Source organism: Aythya fuligula, chromosome 2 (genome assembly GCF_009819795.1).
Source record: "Aythya fuligula isolate bAytFul2 chromosome 2, bAytFul2.pri, whole genome shotgun sequence".
NCBI lineage: Eukaryota > Metazoa > Chordata > Aves > Anseriformes > Anatidae > Aythya > Aythya fuligula.
In genome coordinates, this window is record NC_045560.1 from 137,488,901 (window position 1) to 137,509,240 (window position 20,340).

The window sequence follows — 20,340 nt, forward strand, 5'->3', positions numbered from 1 at the left end:
TTATCTTTTATGGTAGGGCTAGAGAAGTCTCGAACCTCAGCTTACTCTTTTTCCCTGATTTTATTTTCTGAAAGGGTTTTGAAAGCTACAGAATGAAAAAGGCTACAGACCTTATGCATAATGTATGTGTTTAAGATCAGGCCAATTTTGCTTCATTTTAACCTATTCTCATCCTTCTAGAAGGTATTTACCTAAGAAAACAGGGGCCTTACTTATAAAAATGGTTTGTAAAGAAAACCACAAATAAGTGGTCATGTAAATGTGTCTATGTACATATTTGGAGAAAAAGCTATATTTTGATCCTTGTATGAAGCTGGCAAGTTGTACTTCTGAAAGCAATAATCAGTCTAGTCAAAACATAAAAAAATAAAAAGACAAATCCATTATGTTAATAATATACTATCCATGAAATATACTAGTACCCTATGTCTAAATAGTAGCTTTGTGTATTTTGCTGCATGGAAGTGTGTGTGTGTCAAAGAGTGATTTCATTGTTTTTGTAATTAAGTAAGTTATTTTTGAGGGGGAAGAAAGCCATTGTCACTATGTGGAGTTTCATATTGCTGCACACAGACAAATTTTGCTCTAGGAATTAAGTTCACCACATCATGGTTGTGTTGAACAAGCCTAAGGAATATAGTGCTAGGTGCAGTTTAATGCAAGCTCTCAAGCTGCTCATAAAAGAATGAATGACAAAATTTCTTTACTGTTAAGTAGCGGAGAGAATGATTCATTATGCAGGTGAAATGATCATATTCTGTATTTTGTATACGTAAACAGGTTTCATAAAATATATAAGTTGGTACTTTAATTTCAGTAGTATTTCACAAAACATATATTCCAATATTTACTTATTCCAATATTTACTTCCATTAAACAAGGTGTGTAAATAGACACTAGGCCAAACTATAATCTACAGTTTATAAATAAATAAGACTACATACATGTTGAGGAAATAATGTCTAGAAAGAATAATAAAAGACACAGTTGTTGTGGTTAGATCTCTCTATGTGAAAAGTTGACAAACACATTACTAAATTTTAAGAAACCACATTTAAATTTGAAATATCACTACTGACATAACAGATTTTCAGTGCATTTCAGATAAGCATTTCAGAAAGTTATAGGACTACTGAATGGTGCCATCACACTGCCTCAGCAGGTGTCACTCGGGTAAAAACTGTTGGCTTTCCTGACGTTTGCGTGCCCCTGTGGGTAGATAATTAATTCATTATCTTAATTGCTAGCATATTCCATCAGTGACAATGGCATTGGTAGCAGCAGTTTCAGCTGGGTTTGAGTTTGGGCAGCATTGGGACTGCACTTTGAAATATGGTGCATACCAATACCTATAGATTACATTAGTGCATGTATCACAGATTGCAGTGTGTTTCTTTTAATCCTTCAAATCAAACTTCAACTCAGTAATGTAGGAAATCATGAAAAATAGACTATAATTTGATGTGAGCATAGATTCAAAGCAAAATGAACAAGATCATATCCTTGTGCGTTTTCCTAGCTTGTTAAAAAAAAAAAAAAAAAAAAAAAAAAAAAGGTGGTAAGTTCAATTGTGCTTTTTTATTGTATTACTAAATGAGCATTGCGGATAAAGTTATGTTGTTCACCATGTAGAAAGGGCAAGTTCATTTCTTGGAAGATTTCCTAGCTCTCATTAGCAAAAGGCAAATTATAGTAGATGACTCCTCTCATACTGGTTACTAGTAAGAACAAATGGTCTTCACAGCACCCATTCATGTAAAATCTCTTTGTTTTGTTGAAGCTTGATGTGACTGTTCTCCAAGCTCAGCTGCAAATATAAATATTCTTCCAATGCAGTAGAGTTTGGCAGAGTCCACAAGTAATGTGGTTCACTCAAAAATGCTTTTTTTCTTACTTGTCAGGAGAATTTTAATAACACAACACTGTACTGAAAGTCTGTGTTAAAAAGATTTTCTTCATCTTAGAATGTTCTTTTCAATTTTTATTCTTTCAGGTAACTTTGAACAATTATTTCAATTTTTTATTCTTTCAGGTAATTTGAACAATTATCTCACAGTAAAGTTGTTCACAATAGCGCTATGTAGCTGTTCTTTTTGAAGACTCGAATAACACATCCTTTATCTATTCAGTAGATGCTTTCCTGCATTTCCCATAGGGCTGCTCATAAAGTCAATGGATTGATCTCAATGGATTGATGACTTTGGTGGACCTGCCTAAACTTTGAAATATACTTATTTACGTATCCCTCATTCAAATGCATAAGAGAGAGGCATCTGGATACTTTTGAAGATCTGGACCTAAAGTAATGCTTAGATGTAATCAAGAGTAGCAAAACACATACCTGAGTTTTCTTATTTTTGTATCTTAATTGTCTTACTAAGCAAAACTTGTTCAATGCAAATTTTAGTCTGATTTGAGCTGTGTTTGTGATTGCTTTCTTCATTGCAATTTGTTCTTCTGAAGTGCTTTTTTTTTTTTTTTTTTTTTTTTTTTTTGTATTACAGAAGAGCACTGAATCTAGGAATACTTCGAGACCCTGGGTCAGAAGTTGAAGACAGACAATATCAAATAGATCTTCAATCTATAAACATTGGTACTGCTCATTGGAATCAGTTGAAACCAGAGAAGGAAAATGGAAAAGGAGGGGTTTTGCCAGAGACTGAAAGAAATTCTCAAAATCCAGCACTTGAATGGAACATGGCCAGTAGGTAGGAACTTTTAACATTCTTCTGAAGTTACATAGCACAAACATTACAGATACCATTTGCTGTATATCTGAATCAACTAACTCTGCATTGTTTTTTTGCATGGCAAGCACAATTTGTACGGAGTTTTGGATTATGCATTTGAAGGGAATATCACTATTAATTGCTGCACTGCAGTTATTGTCTAGTTATTGTGTCTTTTTTTCCATTATAAGCTCTTTTCTGAGTGGCTTATTGTTATGTCCATAAAAATAACTCCAGGGCTGAGACATGACATCCAGCTTCTCAGTCTACAAGCAACAGGAGGTTTTGTTTTTGTTTTTAACTTCTTTTGTTTGTATTATTACAAAGCTTGAGTAAAACCAGCTTAGTCATTTTTAAGTTAGAGGAGGATAAAGTAGAACATTTCCTATTGGTTCTGAAGTGTTTTTTGTGCTTCTGTAACTAAAACCAGACAAATTTTTAGAATGAGATATTTAAACTGAGTCTTCCTTGTTGTATACTGTGTGATACACATGCAAAGCTCTGCCCTCTGTGTAAATAGAACTGAAAGGTAAAACCTGCGTACACTTGCTTGGTATTTTAAGTTTTAAAATTATAAATTATAAAATATTAGTGTTTTTTTTTTTTTCTGATTTTGGAGTTTTTGAAATTTAATTTCTAGTTCTAATATGCTTTTTTTTTTTTTTTAACTCTACAAATTCATGCATGTGCTATAAAAATGCATACAGGTTTTACAGGTTGTATAAGTCAAAAAATGCCTCCTGTGTACCTTCTTCTGATTGAGTTTTGCTAGGAGGTCCTTGCTCATCCATGTAGATCTCCTGCCCCCTTCGCATAACTTCTTTCTCATAGGGATGCACTGATCTTGTGCTTGGAGGAAGTGATGCTTGAGTATTGACCAGATCTCTTGGACTCCTGTCCCTTAAAGGCCCGAATCCATGGGGTTCCTCCAAGTGAATTCCTGAAGAAGCGAAAGTTTGCTCTTCTGAAGTCCAGAGTTGCAATCCTACTTATTGCCCTGCTTCTTCCACACAGAGTGTTGAAATCCACCATCTCATAGTCACTGCAGCCAACGCTGCTGTCAACTTTTACATCTGCAACCATTCCTTGTTTGTTAGTACAAGGTCTAGCGTCACACCTCTCCTCATTGGCTTTTCCAACTGTGTCAAAAAGTTATCATCAGTGCTCTGTAAGAACCTCCTGGACTGTTTGTGCCTAGGTGTGTTGTCTTCCCAGCAAATATCAGGGTCATTGAAATCCCTCATGAGAACCAGGGCCTGTGATCAAAAGGCTACTACTTCCAGCTATCCGTAGAAGACCTCATTGACTTCCTGATCAGGTGGCCTGTAGTAAACACCCACAACAGTCACCCATGTTAGCCTGCCCCTTAATCCTTACCCATGAGTCCTTAACTCACTCTTCATGCACATCAAGGCAGAGCTTGATACATTCCAGTTGCTCTCTCACATAAAGAGCAACTCCACCACCTTGCCTTCCTGGCCTGTCTTCCCTAAAAAGTACATAGCTATCTCTGATAGCATCCCAGTCATGTGAGCTATCTCATCATATCTCTGTAGTGGCAATGAGATCACGGCCCTGCGACCACACGCAGATCTCTATTTCTTCTGTATCTTCCCAATGCTTCATGCACTGGTGTACAGACATTTCAGAGGGGTAATCGAGCATGCAGGTTTCCCAGCAGGATTGTGAGAGGATCCTCCACAGCCATGTCCTGTACACAGTTGCTTGGCTGCATGCACCCCCAACTTAAGCCGTGTTTTGCTGACTACTCTGTCTCTGTGATGTTCCCCATCCCCCTTCTTTCATTTTGAAGCCCTCCTTTACCAGGCTAACTAACCTGTTGGCAAATACACACGTGCCTCGCTTAATAAAGTGGATATCGCCTCTCTCCGTCAGTTGTCAGTCTTCAGTCAGGGTCCTGTGATCACAGAAACTGAAAACATGTTGCTAACACCAGCAGTGCAGCCAGTTGTTAACTTGGAAAATCTCTCTGCAACTTCTCCCATTCTTCCGCCTCACTGGCAGGATTGAGGACAAAATGACCTGGGCTCCCAGACCCTTGACCACCATTCCCTGAGCTCTGAAATCTTGTTTGATGGTTTACAATTCGCCCTTGGTATTAATGTCCACATGGAAGAGCAGCAGAGGGTAATAGTCCAACACGTGGACAAGTCTTGGCAGTCTTTCCATGATATCTCATACTTGATGGGCCCTGATGTGATGGGCCTTTCTTCTTCAGTCTAGAGAGTAGTGAAGAGGTTCTGCAAGAGCACCTCAGGCTTTGGGTGAAATCTCTTCCTGCTGCTGGTGCTTGCCATCACAAGCTTCCATTCTTCTGCATTATTGGCCCCCCTCCATTCTGTGGTGCTGCGTGTGCTTGGCTCTTCGGCCATGGGTCCAATCTTTATGAAACGGATGCACTATTTTATGTCTCCCAAGATACAGTTTCCTGTCTGAATTAAGGGCTGTGTTCCTGAAAGTGAAATAGAAAAACAGGACGAATCATGAAGGAAGACAAAAATTGAAGTATTGGTCGTTTAATTTTCAAGAGTAAAGGAGATGACTGGAATCTGTGAGATTTTCCTGGAAGCAGGGCAAGTTGTAGCAAAAGAAGCTACACGAGGATCACATGAAGCCTAAGATTTGTACATGATGAATTGATGGAAGATCAAAAGAGCATATAAGGCTATTCTGGAGGAATACGTGCAGGAAAACAAAATGACCAAGAATAAACTCTAGTTTTATCACTGAAAAACAGAGGTCAGTAACAGCAGATCTAACCAAAGCAATGATAAAACTACAAGGAGTGACTGGAATACAGATGAAAAATCAGTTAAACACAGTGATAGTATTGGTTCTTCGATTATAAGATCACCTGGTTCTCTCCTGCCATATAATGATTTATTTATTTATTTATTATTAACACAATTTCATAGACAACTTTGCATTTAATTTCTTGGTCTTGAAAATATATACATGACCCATTCTACGTAGGCCTTGATTTTGGGCAAGTTGCCCATGAAGTTCATTCTCACAAAATGTTGTAGGGCCACCAGCATTTTTTTTAGAGAATTAATCTCCAAAGGACTTCTGGCTAATCTGTGAGTAAAGCTAACATTACAAAAGCAGCCACTGGGGAATTGCTGTTCCTTTTTCCTTCCTGTTGGTGGCTGAAGTCATGTTGCTAGCAGACTTCAGTCTGAGCTTTATGGTTATCGATTTTGATAGGAAAACTGGTGAGATTACTAAAAAGCTATACAGATAAGAATAAGAGAAACAGTTGAAAATAATCAGAATTCTCTTTTTTCATATAACTGCTTGGATATTATTTGTTTTCTCAGTAGACTTCCAAAATAAATTTTTATTACAATGTATTTGATATATAAGTAAGTTTATTCTGAAACAGTTTTTACATTAGTCTTCTAATTCATTTTTTAATACAGTTTAATATAGTTTTTAATCAGTTTTAATTAAATCCATTAGCTTTTCCTTTGTGGTATGCAATACTGTATTTTAATTCCAGCTTGAATATGTTTAAAGAGAAAGCTGGAATAAGTGTTTTCTTGTCCTTTTGGCTTACATTTTTACACATTTGCTACAATTCTTTTTCAGGATATTCACATTTTTGCTTTTTAGTTGGCAGTCAGCTTTGCTGAATCTGGATCTATTTTATGATCTGTGCAAGTGGTGTGCTGAGAACTATAAGAACCCATATTGAACTTTGCCATCCATTGAGAGATTTCCAGCATGCACCAGGAGGATGGCTGCATGGTGTTTTACATGGTGCTTAGTGTTTTCAGGGTGATTTTTATCTTAAGATTTACTGCAATTATCATGGAAGCTTTATACTTTGACCTACTTATGATACTGTTTTCTTTTTTAATTCTTTAAGTTTCATTCAGATGTTTTACCTGGAACATAATGATTTTTACTGAATTATTGTAGGGTTAGTTTCATTATTTTTACATGTACTTCTCCTTGGTTTTACTTACCATTTAGACACAGTGTTATGGTTTATTAGGTTAACTGATTTTTAAAATTCTTTTTTGAGATCCATTTCTCTCTTACTTGACTCATTTTTAATGTATAGACAAAGTGTGGTACAGTATAGAATCTAATCTATATCTGGGTATTTCACATGCAGAGAACTTCAGCAGAGATATCACCCTTTATTTTGCGTTCCCATTTCTAAAAGTGTTAGTTTGGTGTTTTTTGTTTTGTTTTGTTTTAGTTAAAGAGCTGTAAAAAATCTAGAATTTATTATATTGTAATTTAGTCTTCTGAGTTGAAATCTGGTCTTGTTTTAAAAACTTGAATGAAAACCAAATCATTCTAAATATAAAATTTTTGTATGTAATGTAAACAAATATCTGAAAGCTTTCGACATAATTTATAATTTAAATGGTTTAGCAACATTTATATAGAAAGTAAATCATTCAGATGTTCCCACCATTTCTTCTGGAGTTCAGTGTTTCTAGTACCAAATATCTCATGCTTTTGAATTTGTTTATTTTTTATTTTTTTTCACTTACAGTGAGATTTGGAAAGAAAGTAATCCTACTTTGAGAATAGGTGTTAAATGTTTTGAGGAGATTAGTGTAAAATTCTTCAACATATTATCCTGAAGCATCTATGAGCCTCCCATGCCTCTGGAGGTCACTGCAGGAAGAATGGGGGGAACTAGAACGCTCTGGTAGGGTGGGTGCCCGCTCTCAGAAAAACCTGTCCAAATACCATGCTGTACTGGGGATTTGGGGTCATAACTCTTCCCATTATGAAATGTTTATCCTTCGCTGTAGATGTTATAAAAAGCTCCCTAATGGTGTAATATATAAAAAGAGTACTGGAAACAGTCAGACAGTTCTAGTAAGGTTATGTACAAATGAAACCTGTCCACGTTTATTCCCTTTACCAAACAGCATGTGGGGAACTGGGAGTACTTAACCAAAAGAAGTTTTCTTGATTGAAAACTGCTTTTTCAGCTTGCGGATCTCCTCCTCCCTCTCCCTCCTCTCAGTGGAAAAAACAACAGCCCTGAAGGAAATAAAGAAATATATCCTCTCTTGAGGCCTCACCCCCATCCCTGTGCAATCCTTCTACAGCTCCCAGCAGCAACTTCTGCTTCCTGCAGCCTGAATAAACTCTGTTAAAAAAAAAAAAAATTAATTGAGCTTAAAAGCATTACTTCTCTGTGTGGTAATGAATTGAGTGTGGCAATATACTGCATTACAGTTCTGTCCTTGGCATACGACCATCTGGAACAGCTCTTTGCAACTCTCATTGAGTATGTCAGGGAGCCAATGATCTGTTGTATGAAACTGAACAAAATACCACACTTGCTTTGCAAGGATCCTCAGAAATGTTTCCTGCAGATTTTTCCTTGAATAGTTTTCATTTTCATGCTTTTTTGGAGAGTTGAAGTGCAGCTTGCCAGATTCTAGGAGGGAAGACCAAGAAGAAATGATCAGTAGATCCATGTCTGGGGAAGTAGGGGCATTCCTTGTGAATCTTGGAATAAAATAGAATATGTTTGCATTCAGTTTTGTACTTCAGTTTGTTGTATTTATTGTACCTGGAGTTGTATTTTTATATGCACTGTACGAAGTCTTACTCAATAACAAGGGGGATGTAATTTCCTTTATTAATCCACAGCAGTGAAATGTTGCACATCTTATTAGTCTTAATAAGATGAAAATTATTTTTACTGAGGCATAATTACATAACAATAGTCATTCTGTACAGCCAGATGGTGTACGTTTGTTCATTGTCTAATTTTTTGGTCATTAGATAGTCCGCAAAGTAGAGTTACACTATTTCACTGTCTTATGATGATTCTTTGTAACACCTCAGAGAGCTAAAAGGATGTGAACTGTTCTACCAACCAAAAGATGGAGATGAGAGGCGGGATGATGCTCATTTCCACAGATGTCATCAGTAGTTAGGTATCCCAATGCATTAGTAGATCAGGGATTAAATGATTTATACGGCTCTAAGGGAAGCATGCAAGATAAAAGTCCAAAGGTAGCATGCTAACTAATATAACATCTTCAGGCTTGCATACCTTACACCTCTAGAAAATACTGCTTGATTATGTGGGATGTTCCATGCTAATACTTGAATTTTGTTTTTCACGTAATGGAACTTTATGTGAAGATTCATCTCTCCATAGACAGTAAATTTAGATGGCATAAGTGAGCTCTTAGTTGTCATTCATGAATTCAATATATATGAGTTACTTCCTGAGCTATGTATATTTTAATTATAGAAGGACTCAAACTCTGGATTAAGTAAGGTATCATTAAGAAAAAAATGATAATTAGGAATAAGGCAGACATTTCCAAGTTTCACATCTCGGTCATGTTTTATCTCTTACTGGCCAGTATTTGTTGTTTGTTTGGATTTTGTTTGCATATAAGATTGCCAAGTTATGTTCCTTATTGTACGTTTTCATAGCTTTTCCAGTCTCACATCATCACACCTCCTCTGTTAGAGCAACATCATCTCTTTGGCAGTCCTTCCTCCTCATGTAAATTCAAAGTGCTTCTGAATGGATGTAATCATATGCTGTTGAGAGGGAATGGTTTTAAACTGAAAGAGGGGAAATTTAGATTAGAGGTTAGAAGGAAGTTTTTTACTCAGAGCATTGAGGCACTGGCATAGGTTGCCTAGAGGGGTTGTGGACGCCCCATCCCTGGAGGTGTTCAAGACCAGGTTAGGTGAGGCCCTGAGCACCCTTATCTAGTGGGTGGCATCCCTGCCTATGGCAGGGGAGTTGGAACTAAATGATCTTTGAGGTCCCTTCCAACCCAAGCCATTCTATGATTTGATGCAATCAAATGTTGTTTTGAATACAAAATTCTGTTCTTCATATCTCTTTATCTTGTCTCCACAACATTTTTTTGTTACATTAATCATTAGATATGTCTTTATTTTCAAGGTACTTCCAAACTGTCCATTTCTTCTTGTATGTCTTCTTTCATTTGCTTTGACTTGCCTACACTCAGTGTTCATCAAACCTCACCATGCCAGTTAACGGGGCTGCTGCATTTAATTTCCAAAAAGGTATTTTCGTGCTCACTCCTAGGTTATCCTACAGGTTTAAAGGCATCTCCTGTGAACATGCACAAAATCATTGCAATGTTGTCTTTCAAATCCTTCCCCCCAAAAAATCATTTCTATTACAGTGTAATAGAAAAACTCATAAAACAGCTATAACGTTGCCACTGTACTGATGTCATTACCTACAATGCCGTTAGTTGTTACTTTTATTTCCCAGTCTTCAGGTCTGTTTTTTCTTAGATTTAAATTGTAAACCTTTGAGGACAGAGACCATTTTTGTCCTGTGATTTTACAATGTGGATCTGTAGTCAATAACCAGAGTTCATATAATCATTCAGATATAGTCCTAATTCAGCACTGAGTAAAAGGCACCTCCAGACCTTATCATAACTGTTTTGCTTCCTTGTTGCTCTGCGCTAACATATGGACTTTCAAGTACTCTGTGCAGTACTTTTAAGTGTAGATGATCAACTGCTTTAACATCTCTAAAAGTACTAGCTTTTCCTTTTCTTTTCTTTTTTTCTTTTTTTTTTTTTTTTTTCCAAGACAAATATATAACAGATGCACAAATGAACCATGGAATGAATGTGCTGCAGACACAGAGCCATCATTACGCTCTTCACAATCAAGTTTTTTCATAAGCTCATGTGGCGTACACCTGTGTTAAGTTAACGGTGCACTTAGGTGCAGTGTGGAAGACTTAATAATTCAAAGTGGAATTTGTTTCTTTGTTCCTTTTGTGCACTTTCTCATATCCTCTCCCCTCATTATTTACTGTGCTCTGTTTGCCTTCTGTTTGTACTTACAATTATTTTGCTAATACTTGATTTGGCTGAGCTTCAAATTCACCAACTAGAAATGTGGAAACTAGTAAGTAGAGCAGGACAGGAATACCACATAAGGATGATTTTAAAAAAATAGAAAAAAAAAGTCAGCAACCAATCTATATTAACAAAAAAGTCCTCTACGATGCAGTGTACTGGGTACCTTCTAGAATAACATTTTAAAATAAATGGGAATAAGCTGAGAAATAATTTGAACAATGATGAAAAGAGCCAGTTGTAGGTTTGGGGTTCAACAAATAACTTGCTTCTATAGCTCTGTTTCATTTGTCAAAATCATATATACCAGCAGTGTTAAGTCCCTTCACATTGAAGTTCAGTAGCGTATAGATGTGTGCTCTTTTATAGAATTGTTCTACTGCTTAGCTCTTCCATTTTCCTCAGAAATGAAAGCATTTCTTTCTCATCCGATTGTGAAGGGGAAGTAGGAATTGGGAAGAAAGCCATCTGGTTTAAATTTAAAATGAAGGTGATGGCAGGGAGAGAAGCATTTGTAGACCTGGCAAAATCTAAGACACTTTTTTTAGTTGAAGATGTACACTAACCAAAAACTGGTCTGCATTTAATTTGTGGAATTAATTAGACTAATCTTGCTTCAGAAACCATCATTGTAGACCAGCAGAGTAACAGCTTACCAAAATATTAAAGTTTTTACTGTAAGATGGTAAATTTCTCACAGTCATAAATCAACTCGATTTTAAGCATATTGCTATAACTAGTGTGCAGCCAACTTGGCAGTGATTGTGAAGGTCATGTGAAACAAAGGCAAATGTTTGTTATACTTGTGCTCAGTAAATAATAGGTCTCTGATCTGTAGCATCTGCTAGCTAACTTCTGTATACTGTTGTCCTAAATAAATTTAAAAGACTTAAGGCCTACCTCCATATGATAGTTTACATTCTCTTATTGTTTGCCATGCCTCCTACATGTTCTGAGGACACTCAGACTGCTAGTGAAATTTGAAGCATCAAAATAGTCTGAGCAGTAAACTGCCATCTGTGGTTTTGTGTCTTGGTAGAAATATATCGAAGCCTGACTTCTAGTCATGTTATGATATCTATTTCATTTCATTTCTGCCTAACTCTTGGCCAACAAACCAGCAATATTTGCGATTGTGTACTTTCCACAGAATCCTTCTCAGAACTATTATCGTTACTCTGGAATATCTGTATCAATACCTGTTCTTAATCAAGAACTTTAAACACCTGTTCCACGTGTGTCAAGAGATTATTCCTACATAGACAGACGTGTAACCATATCATTTAATGACATTAATATAGATAATTCTAGTTGATGGTAAGAACTGGTTGTATAATTACATAGTTCATGTGTCTGGCTCACTTGGGCAATTTATGATGATGTCTGAACTACCACATCTCCTTTGCTAGATAGAACGAGATTAGGTCTAATACAGGTATACCTATCTGACAATCAGATGTATCTGAAGAGTTATCTGAATAGATATATTCTTCTTTCTTTTTTTTTTTTTTTTTTTTTTTTTTTTTTCATGGAAGTGTTGTTTGGTCTTATATTTTAATAGATGTTTGCATAATTTAGCGTATACTTTGACTTGCATTGTTTCATAGTTGATAATTTCTTATTCTGTGGGCATTGGAAAATTTAGCTCAGACCCATAATTTTTCAGTAATTTCTAGATTTCTCTTTGGGGAAATGCAGACATTTAGCATTTTTGTAACTTATGATAGGTAGAAAGAATTACCAAAATCAATCTTGATAGAAGGGCTGTCCCAGGAATTTGAGCTGTATCTTCCTTTAAGAGCTGAGCACCATCTTGATCTCATTACATTATTTTTTTCCTGATCAGAGACTCTCAGATGGCATTTTGTGGCAATAGTTTATTTGACCTGACACAGAAGATTCTGGCTATTTGGAATGTGTTGTCATAAGCTATTAGTGGTCCATCCATTATGAGCTTGTGCCTCTAGGCCTTGTATTTGGTTAAAGGAAAAAAATTAATACCCAGCTGGGAAACAAACATCATTATCAAGTTTAATGGCACAGATATTCTTGGCAAGCAAATGTAAATATCTAGATGAAAAGGTACCAAGTAGGAGCAACTACTAGGAACAAGCAGTGAAAGAAGCAGTGCAGAAGGACTGTCACTTCTCATTTTTGAAGGCATTTTAAATATTTTGGACTTTATTTGTTACAAATGAAATGTGCAAGTCCTAGACTTTTATGAGGTTTGGTAGTGTCATTTTTCATGTCTTTGATTTTCTGTCAGTTACGTTGTTGTGTGCAACAACTGTATTTTTTTCACCACAGGGTTTTATGCATTTAATGCATGAATTCAAGTGTTGTGGAGGATTCAGGACAGTTATTTGTAAAATGAAGGGCATCCACAGGCATGTTTGAAAAATACTTCTAATAACATTTTATCGTTGTTCAAATGATTTTGTATAGTTTGGTTAAACAAAAGAAAAGCAATGCCAAATGTGCCAGTTGTCTAACTGGAGATAGATTGAAGAGTCAAATATTTAGACATATCTTTTCTGTGAAATGAAAGAAGAAGCCTGCCTTCAGGATTGGAATAGATGTGATTTATGATATTTAATGCTTAACTACCAGAAAGCCAAACTACTGTTGAAGCAGTTTTATGCTACATAATGGATATAAAGAAAAACGTCAGAAGTTTTTGCCTCTCAACAATTTATAATGTGATTTAATCCTATCCTTTTTTTTCCTTTTAGCATAAAGCGGCATCAGGAAAGGAGAGCCATTTTAACTCCAATTTTAACAGATTTCACTGTTCGAATAACTGCAGCTCCTGCAATTATTTTTACAAAAATTGATACTCCGGAGAATTTACACCCAGAGGTTAGTATAAAATGCGAACAGAAATAGCAGAACTCTTAGTATGTGGGCAATCTTAATATTTTACTGTTTCACTGTTTTAAATCACAGGTGTGGTAAGTTTTTGAATACAGACATCACCAACTGCAAAGAAAAAAAAATCTTTATCGTTAACTGAAGTGTCTTCTATCTGCTACAGAAAGAATTTGTGTATGGCATTTAATATTAAAGGCAGACTGTCCAGAGGTAGATAAGCCTGTTTGCAGTTGAGAAAACTGGAATCCTTAAAAAATTTGTGATGGAAAGATGTTGAAAATAGGTGCTATAGTATAACATTAGAAAACATTGCATTCATAAGCTTCTCATAGAGAAACCTGAAAATGCAGTGTATACACTGTCTAGTTGAGCATGCAGTGTATACACAGCTAGTTGAGCTGTGTTCTTTTAGCCAAGTTTTTAAGCCCACAAATTTCCACAAAGCATCCAATCCCTAGTCATTATTGTGGGTACTTCAAGTTATTCCAGATTTAACAGTCACTTTTACCAGTCCGTGTGTCAGCTTGTTCATGCTTAGTCTGTGAAGCATGTTACACCCAAAAGGTATTGACTCTTTTTGGTATAGTTTATATCTCAAGAATTTAAAACATTTTATGTAGGGAATATGCCAGTAAGTTTCTGTCAGCTCACAAAGAATATTTTTCATAATAGCTACCTCCTGGGTAGAGCAAAACTGATACAGGAACATAAGGGGTATTAGGTGTGTACTACAACAATGCAATAGATGTGCACAGTTGTAAAGTAACAAATAATACATGTAGAAAGTAAAAATTGAAAACTTGATATTTTGTGTAAAAGGTCATCACAAGTGCAGATATAAAATAACATTAAAAAAAAAAAAAAAGCTTAGGAGGTGGCTAGGATGCTTAGAATTTATTCAGTAAAGAAATCTCTGAGCTTTACTAATTCTTATTTTAAATACATAGTTACATAGAAACTAAAAATTATTTGCCCAGTACCTGATATCTAATATTTTACCTTTTCTCCATAGGAAATTTTGGTGTGTGGTCATTCTTTGGAAGTGAATATGACAACAAATCTGGATTTCTTCCTCAATGTGGCTCAAGTACAACTTCTTCAGCAGTTGGTACAAGCCAACATGATTGGGCTGGAATCTTCCAGTACCACCACTGAGGTAGGTTTCTCCTGGTTTGCAGCTGATTTCTTTTTATAATAACATAGCTCTGAGCAGGTGTTTACATCATCTACAGTGACAAAATTAGAGAGGTAAGTGAAATGCATGTTTTATTATTGTTTGTTTGATCAGTCTTATAACTCATTCTAATATTCTAACAGTAGGAAGGGTCTTACTTTAATAAGAATATTATTCAGTAAATTAGACTGAGGTTATTTTGCAACACCTTATGTACAAGGAGAATTGTCTGACAAATGATGAAAAATGAATTTTAAAGTAGGCTTTTAAAGTTGTTTAAATTTTGTTGAAGCTTTGGCATCTTCTCATGAATTCATATTTGTATGCACTAATTATGTTCTTCATTAAAACCAGTAAATCGTAAAATATTCTCTGTGCCTAGTACCCACTACTCACATTAAGTATCTTCACTCAAGAACTCAAGAACATAGGACTCAATCCATCTCTGAATCTTCTTGTACTTATTCAGTGAGAGAGATGATGGAACACATGACGGATCATCTTCTGAATAATTAATTAAAATAATTAATTTATTTATTTTAATAGAATCCTGTAGTGTTCAGCAGCCATCTCTTGAATTTGACATTCTTGTTTATTTCTGGAAGTCAATAGGCGATAGTGTCAGTCAATAGTGTGGAAGAGTAGTCACTAACAGTGACAGAATTGTAAGTTTAAATATTTTTTCTAAAAAAAACAACACTATTTATTAAGGTATGAAGATTCCTTATCTTCATACCAAAGTGTAGTCAGGTTGACAGCATCTTTTAAGGACAGTAGAAGTCAGTGTGACAAGGCACCAACTCCACTAGAACTGCTGTTAGACCCACTGAAAAATCTTCACAAATAAGAAAAAGAGTTAAGGGGAGAGTTGAAGAGGCAAGATACAATCAACTTGCCCTTTCCAAAAGTCTAAGGGAATAGCTGGAGAAACTATTCCTTTTTCCTGCCCACACAGATTCAGCATGCGTGAGAGGCTGGGTGGAAATGGGAAATGATTTAGAGAAGCCAAATTGCTTGTATTCCTCTCTCCTCACCCTGTCAAAACCCCAGAAGTTGTTTATATCCTGCTAACGTAGGTATCACATCATGCTCCCTCCTTTATTCCTTCCCAAGCATAGGAAACACCAATAAAGGGTGTTTAGTTACCATGTTGAACCATGAATGATGTAGTGAGAAAATGCAATGTCTCTCTCTCTTCCTTGGATACATTGCAGACACAGGGCCTCTTTTGAATATGAATATTATAAGTATGTATGGGAATATCTTCAATACTTTGTGAAGCACTGTTTTCCCATTGTCAGTGGAATGGATAGAATAAAAAGATTTGAATGGCTGCCAAAAACTTTGAGTTGGCACTGTGCAGAACTGCTGCAATACTGATGTGGACTATACAAGCTTACAAGTAATTTACTAAATTATTTCATTAAGCTTTTTGTTGACTACATCCCAAGATATATATTTGTCCTTCATTATTATCTCCCTTTCATTATTGAGGTGTCCTGTCATGAGTTATGAGAATATTTCTGGGTCAAGGTGGTGGTTCCCTTCTCATTAATAAGTTTTAAAACTGTACCTTGATTCACTATATTGAAAATCTTAAATCCAGTATTTTATTTGTTTACTCTTCTGTCCATTTCTTTCTTCACTGTTCTGCAGTCACATGTGCCTATATGAAGCTACCCCATCCTCTAATATATGCATATGTATTAGTATCTTCCTATTGTTTCTTTAGTCAGCAGAGAGAAACATAATACACTGTATGCTGCTGTTTTCAACTCATTGAACCAAGTGTGGAGCCCACACATAACTATTCATACTTCATACCTGCTAATTATTCCATTACAAGAATCAAAACTTGGCTTAGGTTGGTAGGCATCTCTGGATGCCATTCTTTTGCTCAAAACAAGACTAATGCATTGTCCAGGTACATCTTCTCATATCTCCAGGAATGGAGGTTGCATTACGTGTCTCAGTAAATTTCTTGTGCTAAACTACCCTCATTCTGTTGAACTTCTGTGTTTATATTCATTTTGCTTGATGCTGCCTTTCAGGGTTTCATTTCAGACTAAAGAACGAGTATGACTTCATCTTCATAACCCTGCTTTAGGTAACTGGAAGCAGCAATTTGATTCCTGTTCACCATACTTAGCCTTTTATTCATCTGTCTGAACACACCCAGACCTCTCACCTTGTCCTTATATATCCTTTGATACATGCTAACCACTTGGTAACCCTCTTGATAATCCTCTGCCTGCTCAAGTTTCTTCTGTTTCTTCTACTGTTGAGCTCAAAGCTAGAGACAGTACTCTAGATGTGAACTCACAAGTATCTAACAAAAGAGAAGTAATCTCACCTCTGATCTTCCAGCTCTGCTGCCCAATAAGTGGTTATCCTTCATCACTACAGGGTCATGTCACTGTCCCATGTTCAGTTTGTCCAGTAGGACCCTTGAGTTCTTTTCTCTGCTGCTCTGTAACAGTTGGCCTCAAAACTGTTTTGAGGTTTTGGTTTGGTTTGTTTTTGTCTTTTTTTTTTTTTTAATAATGCAGGTTTGGTATTTGTACATGAATTTACATTACTGATCTATTTGCATTAAGCGTTTGCTCAGTTGTTTTCAAGGGTATTAAAAACTTATGCCCCTTCAGTGCTCCTCTTCAAGGACTCATGAATAAATAAGCAACCACACATGCAAAAGTATGTGAAAACTGCACACGGGAATTTCTGAAAAGGAAAGGGGAAAAAGCAGTGCCTTCAATTTCTTGAAATAGCTGACTGTGGTGAAATCAAAATTTTACTGAATGTACTTTTATCTGCTAAAATAGTGAAAAGACTGAGGTACATACCTATCAAATACTTCGTCGATTATCTGTCAAAAACTGAACTTCAGTCCTGAAAAGTGAACTGTAACAAGAACTGTAGGATTCGAGAGATCCCTAAAACTATAAATAGAACAAGAATGGTAAATTCTTCGCTTTTTTTAATGCACCAATACCACTTTAAAAACATTACAGGGGAAATAGTGAAAGACCTCCTAGAAATACTTCTGGGTTTACACAGATCTGACCATGGCCAATGAATGTTGCAAAAATTGTTGTTCCCTACAGTGTCCAGCTGACTGACAATTCTGCATTGCTAGTAAGGATTTTGCGTTCATGTTTGTTTGTTTTTGTTGTTTGTTTGTTTTGTTTGTTTTTAAAGAAAAGACAATCCAGCATATAGAATACACAGTTCAGGCTTAGTGAAAAGGTTCAGAGAAATTTTTGGTCTAAACAGACTTTTGAGCACCAGGCTGGGGAGACAAACCAAAGTTAGATTGGAACTCACATTATTAATGAGATTTTGTGTGACACTGACTTAAGGCAATGCTGTCTGCTTGGCTTTCCTTTAGGCACACCCATTATTACTAATTAAGATAATAATTTGGATTGTGTGTTTTTCCGTCAGGGAAGCTGTTCAACCCCATTTAAAGATGCTATGTTTAGCATGTTTTCAGGAAGCCATTTTCAGAGTATGAGGTCTTCTTTAAAGCAAAATCTTAAGGTAAGATAGAATCATGGAATAATTTAGGCTGGGCAGGACCTCCGGAGTTGATATATGCAGTCAAGGTCTGTTGTTCCTCAGGTCTTCCTATTTTTCCTTTTTAAAAATGGAGGTTATGTTTCCCCTTTTCCAGTCAGTGGGAACTTCCCTGGACTGCCACAACTTCTCAAATAAATGTGATGGACATATCACCATCTTCCATGAATGAATACTCTCTGAGCTCAATCATTCAACAAGTTTTTTTATCCATCTGGTTGTTCACCCATCCAGGCCATAATGTCCTAACTTGGATGCAAGGTACATTGTGTTAAAAGTGTTAAAGGCCTTGATAAAAATTGAGGTACACGAACTGCCCCGGTCTACCTTTGTCCACACACACATATCCATCTGTTTAATAATAGAAGGCAATTGGGTGATCTGTTAGATATCTGCTTTGTGGATTCTGAGGCAGGGCTAAGCATGTCAGGCAGAAGCTCATTAAACTTAGCTTTATTTATCTTTTTTGATTCTTAGCAATGTTTTGCATTTTCCCAGAGACAGTAGTTTCTCCAAATTGAGGTAAATGTCCAAGTAAAAGCTATGGATAAATAAAGCTTGTCTCTTGTGCTGCTTCTCTTATCTGTAGGCCTCCCTTTCTGATTTTTTGGTTGCAAGGTGAGCATCCAAGGATGCCAGCTATATGGGCTGTTGACAGCTCTTCCAGCAAGCAGCCATTTGAAACTAACCAATATTGCAAGAAAGACAAAAAATTTGGGGATTCTGGGGTACTGATTTATTGGGAGGCAGAGGGTGGAACTTAAGAGTCAAATTCATATATCTTGGCTGTTAGATGACAAAGTGAAAGTTTTTGGAGCTGTGAATACACAAATATTTGAGACATGCAAACATCAAGGCTGAAGTAGAATCATCTACAGCTTTAGAAATAATTATAGAGATATGGAAGGAGTTATATAGTTAAATGAAATGAAAGACTGAAGTTTGAACATTGGAAAAATCACCTTTGGTGTTGAACACTGCCAAGGGATGTGACAAAAAGATTTTTGGCTCAGGTCATTTCAGTGATTTTTTATAAAAGGACAAGACTATCTGCTGTGGTTTATGTAGTTTTGTTGTTATAATCTCTAACTGATCATAACAGCCCCAATAAATTTCTAGTTTTGTGGGTTTGGATTTAATAAATTTCATTCATCTGCCCTGGGTTTCAAAAACTATGCCACACTTAGTTCAAATGGGAAAAATTAGTGAATTGCATTCTCTGAAGACTAAAAATCATTAAGCAGCTAAATCCGTTTTTATTAGATAAAGAGGAACGTCAGCATATTAAGAATGCCTGGGGCATGTGGATTTACCAACAGTAATTAGTTTTGTTATTCATTAATATCAAGTAATCATCATATTAAATCTCCTTTAAAAACAACCGTATATAAAGAATAACACATGTCTATTTTTTGAAACCAGTGTTTTCAAGCAAATTAAATATTCATACTTTTTAACAAAATAAAAAACATATTTTAAGGGGGCAGGAATGAACCACATCATTAAGCAAACCAGAGATGGGGGTGATCTTTGATCTATGTATGTATTCTGCCCGGTATCCCACAGAAAAAAAAAGTAAAAAATCATCATTTAAGTCATAAAGCTCTAATGTAACATTCTTTTCTTCTTTCTTCTCTCTTTCTTCTTGGTCTCCTACAGTCTGCTTTCTTTCAGAAATCCATACACAAGTGTCTTGACTTCCAGTAGTCTTGACCCACTTTTGATATTCATTTGGAGATCACCAGTCTTTCGTTACATATATTTCTGCTGGTTTAGAAATTAAGTAATGAAAGCAAGGATAAATACAGTTTTGTGTTTTCTGAAAATATTTGACTTGTCTTGTTTCTCACACAGTAAGAAAAATTCTTCAGAATATCATAATACCTTCTGTAGATTTTCTTCTGAACTTAGGCTACAGGGAAAAAACCTGCATGAAGATTTTCTTTGGTCATTACTCGTTTCATTTGCAGATTTGTTCTTATTCAGAAAATGTATTTTGTTTCCTTGCTTGCTTGCTTTCCCGTATCATCCTCTGGAAGGGATAACATACTTATTCCTTTTGTACCATGTTAGTCACTGTTTTTTTGTTGTTTAATTTTGTTAATTCTAG

The 20,340-nt window shown here is 35.9% G+C and overlaps 1 protein-coding gene across 1 annotated transcript in view; it reads left to right on the plus strand.

Annotated features, from left to right (window-relative positions):
• Positions 1-20,340, plus strand: part of VPS13B (vacuolar protein sorting 13 homolog B) — a 459,490-nt gene that overhangs the window by 290,103 nt on the left and 149,047 nt on the right. Inside the window, 3 exon segments of the mRNA XM_032182423.1 lie at positions 2,505-2,708; positions 13,342-13,468; positions 14,493-14,636. Coding sequence (XP_032038314.1) covers positions 2,505-2,708; positions 13,342-13,468; positions 14,493-14,636 — 475 coding nt within the window.